The sequence below is a fragment of the Lepidochelys kempii genome, chromosome 6, assembly GCF_965140285.1.
Source record: "Lepidochelys kempii isolate rLepKem1 chromosome 6, rLepKem1.hap1, whole genome shotgun sequence".
NCBI classification, from domain to species: Eukaryota; Metazoa; Chordata; order Testudines; family Cheloniidae; genus Lepidochelys; species Lepidochelys kempii.
This window is the reverse complement of record NC_136385.1, coordinates 46,786,776-46,793,400: the sequence shown is the minus strand read 5'-3', so window position 1 is coordinate 46,793,400 and position 6,625 is coordinate 46,786,776. Positions and strand designations below refer to the sequence as shown.

The 6,625-nt window shown below is 39.3% G+C and overlaps 1 protein-coding gene across 1 annotated transcript in view; it reads left to right on the top strand.

Moving 5' to 3' along the window:
• Positions 1–229: 229 nt before the first annotated feature.
• LUZP2 (leucine zipper protein 2) overlaps positions 230–6,625 on the top strand; it is a 332,664-nt gene continuing 326,268 nt past the window's right edge. Inside the window, exon 1 of the mRNA XM_073347815.2 lies at positions 230–510. Coding sequence (XP_073203916.1) covers positions 449–510 — 62 coding nt within the window. The 5' untranslated portion in view covers positions 230–448. The remainder of the gene's footprint in view (positions 511–6,625) is intronic.

The following is a 6,625-nucleotide window of genomic DNA, read 5'->3' as shown; positions in this document are numbered from 1 at the left end:
ACACAACTTATACGAGGTAGATTTGTTATGTATTATTTTTCTTCACTCTTCCAGGCAAAATCTGCAAGTCAGCTATGCACTCTTATAACCTTAGAGTTAAGTGTCATCCACTATGTTTTCCCTCCCTAGTTGCCACTTAAACTGCTAGTAATAACAAATCCTTCAGGACATCAATAGAGTCACTGTTGAATAATCACAGCCTATCAGGCAGTAGGCTTGCAACAGCAGCTCCACTGCCTGTGACATCACTCCTGAAGCTCAAACCCCACGCTAAGCTCCCTTCATTAGTCAGTCTGTTGGTCTGTCTCCTTTTCTAGATCTACAGACCTTTGCACACCGGAGCATGCTGCTCTGAGAAGAAGAGCTGTTGAAATCAGAAGCACGGGGAAAGAAAGAAAAGAGGTTACAGAGAAAGAAACAAAGAAAAAAACAAAAGACAATCTACAATATGAAATTCATCTCAGCTTGTTACTTGCTGCCTCTTTTCCCTGTTCTAGTTTTCAGCACTAGGTGAGTACAGAAAGCTATTTTACTTGGAGTTCTCTTGTTTTGTCTGCTGTTTGTCTTTAAGATTCATTCTTCTCTCTCAAATCATAGAGATTCCAGCTTCTTCCATGGTTGTAAGTTCAGAGTGTCTTTTCTTCAAATTACCGGTATTCCATTTCCCCTCGCCTCCACCTCAGATACTTTGAGAGATTCTGAATCTTCACTTGGTTACTCCAGCTTATTTATGCCCTTGCCTTTTTTCCCAGGAAAGCTGATTGCTCTACAATAACCGAAAGCTTTTGTGATGAAACAAAATGTTTCACAACAATAAGCTTGATATATGGTGCAATTATAACAAGGGGACTGTGTACCAGTGCAAATCAGGGAGCCAAAGAACAGAAATTGAGATCATAATAAACATTTTCCCCATTAGAGTGCAAAAATAAAATAAACACTGGAACAGTCTTGCTGCAGTGAGGGTTTTACATTTGAACATAGCCTATTTTAAGGTTTATTGTTTTTCATCTTAAACACAGGAAAGATGCTGCAGTGGCAGCAGGATGCCTGAAAACGTGTTAAAAAGTTATTGCTATCTAGAAACATTACTCTCTCCTGTAATGTACAATAGTCCATGGGGAAAACAGGAACATTGTCTATTACAGGTTAAAATCAGGGCTTGACTGTGCAGCATTCTGAGATATAAATTTTCCTAGGAGAGAGTATGTTTACAATGCCGGAGGCATAGCATGTGCAGCAAAGGAAAGGTAAAGCTACAACACGCTATCCTACTGTCACATTGTTCACTGATGGAAAGTTAATACTTTGTACATACTAGGTATGTTAGGTGAAGACATTTTCAAATGACACTGCTGTTCACACAAGCTTTCTAGCTTCCTGATGCTTAACAACTAACTGACATTTCTCTGTTTGTTAATAAGTACTCAGTAAACTTCTACATCCCTGGGGCATGTAATCACAGAGTGTATGTTTGTGTATGTCAGGTAACTATGTCCATCCACTTATTCCTAGTATCTTGCCATAAAATCTGCAGATAACACTGATATGGATGATAACTTCCCATTTTAAGCTCTAACTGCCCCCTAATCTAAGGGATGGTGGAAGTTCATATTTAACTCATGTTTGAAAATGAGTACCTCACACCTGCAGGTGTGTGAGAGAAGAAATGGGTCAGAATGCAGAGAGTGAAGTTGCAGGCTTACCAAAGGTTTGAATGTTGGTGAAATATGCCAGATTGGTGGAATGTCTTACTCCTCTTCATGTCTTTTAAAAATATTTCTGATTTAGGTTTTAATATTAGTCAGTCCCAATCACTGTGAATCACTCCAGTATTCTTTGAAATATCTTGCAATTCCCTTTTGAGTCTTTGTGTTGTGATTCAGTAATTATCCATAGATCCCTTTCGATTTAATAAGTAGACTGAAGAAACATTCAGTATCAGTCTTGTGAAATTCAGATGAATAATTTTACTTTATCTTAAAATTGTATATTCTTTGCTAAATTGCACTGGAGTTGAATTTAAAAGGGGAGAACAGAGAGCCAACCTTTCCAGATGTAATTTTTCATCTTAAATGGGCTTCTGAGTGAAGTGCTTTATGAGGGATTCATTGGCAGCCAATGTATCTGTTAGTTAAAATGAAGGAAAGAAAGGGAATTATCACATATTTCCATATTTCATAAAAAAAAAAAATACTTTGGCAAAGATAAAGGGGCAGAGCCGAAGCTGCAACTGAGGATCTGGCCCAAAAGCATTAAAAAGGAAATCTGTCATCTTAACAAGAAAAGTAGTGCTTGCATACATATGTGAACTTCAGTAAATAGCTCATGATTTAAAATTGGATTTTACTTCCCACTGCAATTTGCCAAAGTATGAATAGAAAGTTGAAGTCGATGTTTGAATGCCATATGTGATCAGTGTAACTCGAGAAAAACAAACCGAAAACTTAGAGATACATTTGAGTGGCACATGATCAGTTACAGACCTATGTGATCTAATAAATAGTACACAAATGCAATGATTACAGTTCTTAATAAGAATCAACATTCAGGCAGAGAGATTTCAATCTAAATTCCTGTTTCAATTGTTAATATCAGGGTTCTGAATCATAGATTGTAAGATGCAGCTGTTACTTATGCTATTCCTGTGAAACCGTGCTGGATGTTCCGTTCAGCAGAAAAGTAAGTGGGACTCTAAAAATGGGGATTTGTAGGTATACAAAAGGAAATGTCCTGAAACAATGGAATGCCATATTAGAGCAATTTTTTTATTCCTCAGTTGTACTGACTATCTAAACAATGGAGCGATTTTCTTGCGATCATGACGGGAGTTAAAAAAACAATACAGTGCTATCAATATGTCGTTCCCTGGGAGGAGATTGTGCTTTAGTCTGTTTCATCAGAAGGCCGTTATGTATGTGGCATTTAATAGTTCTTGCCAACATATGGTTAATGTGTAGGCTGGAACCCAAACAGAGCAGCTTTGCAGGAACAGTTGCTTTAGCAAAAAGGGGAACCTATTATCCTGCTGTTTTTAAACCGCTTAGCTCAGGCAAAGAAAAGATCATGAGTAGTAATAAGTTTTCTACCAGGAGATTTCTTTAGTAGTGCTTTTCTCTCAAGTTGTCGTGTATGCAGGGCAATCTCTGTATAACCTGTTTGTGGGTGCTGAAATCAGTGAGCAGTTACTTGATGAGAAATGTGGGCAGTTGCATTTATTCCTCTTTGGCATTTGGAGAGGTCATCTTCCTTGCATCACTTTATTGTTATAGTTTTGTGAGGCCTCTGCAGAGAAACCTAATATTAAACATATTTGCATTGACGTAACACATGGTGCACATGATTTTACTTTTGGGATTTACAGAGGCCAAAAAGAACAAAGTTTCTGTTGTGGTGATTACTGCAGGTTTTTATTAACTGAAATGTGTAGATTTTTTCATAAATATGGGGTCCAGATCCCCAGCTGGATCTGTGCTGATATGCACCAGCTGAGGATCTGGCCCATGATGTGTCACTGCAAAGAAAACCTAGAGCTGTTGAAGCAAATATTATTTTTAATATATCCTTTTTGTTTATTTTTTGGTGTTTCTCAAATCCTAGTGATTTCTCTAAATGATGATTATTTGGTGCTGTGAACAATTGCAAACATCTGAGGTTTGATTTAATAAACACCATTGACGTCACTAGCTACTGCATGAATAACAACTCCAGGATGAGGCTTATTAGAGGTAGGGACCAGCAACTCTGTAAAAATGTCAACCCTAAGTGTACCCAAGGGGACCTTTTCTAAAGTTTGGAAAAGTTTGGATAACTTTCTTTCTTTTTTGTGGTCCGTTTTTACACGCTTTTGCACTTCCTGCTTTTGGAAGGACCAAACTATGTTCTCCTAATATTTCCTATGCATTAGGAATGATGAAAAATATTATTTATAAAATGTTATATTGCTGTAGCACCCAGAGGCCTCAGTCAGTCAGGACTGGGCCCTGTTGTCCTAGGTCAGGGGTTCGCAAACTTTTTGGCCCGAGGGCCACATCGGTGTTGTGAAACTCTATGGAGGGCCGGGTAGGGAAGGCTGGGCCTCCCCAAGTGGCCTGGCCCCTGCCCTCTATGCACCCCCTTCCACTTCCTGCCCCCTGACGGCCCCCCTCAGAACCCCCGACCCATCCAACCTCCCCTGCTCCTCACCCCCTGACCGCCTCCTCCCGGGATGTCTGTCCCTATCTGTCCCCCTGGAACCCCACCCCCTATCCAACCCCCCCTTCTGCCTGTCCCCTGACTGCCCCGACCCCTATCCACCTGACCCCTGACAGGCTCCCCCGGACTCCCATGCCTCTCCAACCCCTGACTGCCCCCTGGAACCCACTGCCTGCCCCGTTACCATGCCACTGTTAAATCTGGTGGAAGGTTAAATGTGGGTGTCCTAGAGTTTATTAGATTGATGATAAAAGCAAAATGTTTAAAACATTTCTCCTAAACTAAAATCTTCCCCATGTTGTAAACGTTAATTATGCTGCTACTGGAAGATGAAAGTGACTAGAAAGGGCTCCTTCCTGCCCTTCTAGGTGGAAAAACAAGCCTCAGACATGTTTGGTATCAGCTAGTGCTGAATACCCAAAGGTTGCTCTCTGAGAGGCCACAATCTTGGAGTACAGGAGTGCCCTTCCTTTTCCCCATGATGGCAGGCTTGGTGTGTAGGAGAGTTCTGGAGACAGGTAGTCTCAGACAGGAACTACCATGCTGGCTGGAAAGAGCAGCCGATGTGTCCATAGGATTTGTGAGTAATAGAGACCACCTTTACATTGTTCTTTCTGAATTCCTTCAGGAATTCAGGGGGCACTGACTGCTTATAATTAATTTCATATTTTTACCATCTCAGAACTGGTTTTCTTGGATATTAAGGCATTTTGATTTCTAGCAAACAGGATGGTAATATGTGCCTGGTAAATGGGGTTTGTGCGTTGGGACAGGGTGGCAAGTGGTATTTGGTGTTGTATAGCAGCAGTACAATATGTCCAGATGGATGCTCCTCATGGGCCATTTTGCTGAACTGCAGCCACACCTGATTATTTGTTCAGTATATTACTGCCAGTCAATTCTCTGGATTTCTATTAAACATAATCAGCCAAATCCATCCCTGGTTTAATTGCATTGATTTCAATGGAGTTGAAATCAATGTACTTAAATCAGGGGATGGATTTGGCCCACCCACGATATAATTACTTATGATTTAGGGTCTAATCCTGAAAGAGACAAGAGGTGCTTAGTGCCCATAACTTCCAGTAACCTTGCTGAGAGAGAAGGATGCTCAGCCCTTTACAGAGTATGACTCTCAAGGCTAGCCTTATTACATAATGGATAGTGATTCAGTAATTGTCCATGGATCTTTTAATTTATGAAATAGGGGATTTGCTTTCTCCATATGTTCATGATCTATCATTGAGATTGGTATATCTGGGTATAACTCTACATATCAGTTCTATTTCCCCTTACGTCTTATGCTATGTTTATACACCTATACGTAATGTCAAAGGGTTTTATTCCTCCATGACTTCCTTTTCCAATGATGGAAGTAATTTATGGTTGAAAAGAAGAACGTGGGAACTGTTTTATCTGATGTATGTCAATCAGTAAGGTTAAATCAGGAAAAAGTTAAGAGTTAAGAGACCAAAGTTAAGAGACCTCTTGAGTCCGCGAAACTGAATAGAAAACCTCAATAGCTGGCTTTATCATGAGAGTTTTGGGGATTTCCTGTTTTGGCCCAAAGTACCACAAAAATAGCTTCTTGTGTGGTAGTTTGGCGCTTTAATTTCTGTCCCTTGCTAGAAAAAACCGCAAAGGTCTGAATTATTATTTTTTTTAATGACATTTTAAGACACTACTTAAAACTTTTTTGAACCTCCAAAAAAAGAGCTCATAGGTTTTTTTTGTTTGTTTGTTTTTAAATGATGAAGCTCCCTAGAATTTACTTTGAAAGGATACAATAGCAAAGTAAGGCTCTAGTTGTTTGTTATGCATTTTGTAGCATTGCACTGATGCCAACTAAAATTGCAGTAGAAGTTACTTTTGGCTTTTGCAGTTTGAATTCAGTAGTTTTTTTGCATGCAGACTGATGCTAAATGAGATCTAGTGCTGCCAGTCTTTTTTTGGTGGTGGTTCTAACTGTGGCCATGTATTAGTTGTTACTACTGGCATGCTGTTCACTCTTAATCAATTATATTACTATTTGTCCTTTGTCATTAGATTGTGTTTTGATATTGTTTCTATGGTTAACTAAGACCTGTTCTCAGATATTTATCTTTTCAGTGCTACATTATAAGAATTGCTAAGTCATATATTGATTTGATATGTAGAAAATGTTGTGCTTTCTTATTACCTTGGTTTACTCAATGGGTTTTTAGCTGTCTTGCAGGGACCAAATCCATAAATATTCCCTATATTCAAGACAGAGTGTATTTGGTGTAGATCTGTCTCTACTCTTTCTAGTATCCTTTAATCTGTAATATTCAGTCCAGGTTTCAGATGCAGGTTATAAGTGGTATTCAATTATTACACTTAACTCTTCAGACACTACTACAGGGCTGAGTGCCACAGGAATATGAGAGAATAAATCTGAAGGTGTGTTAAA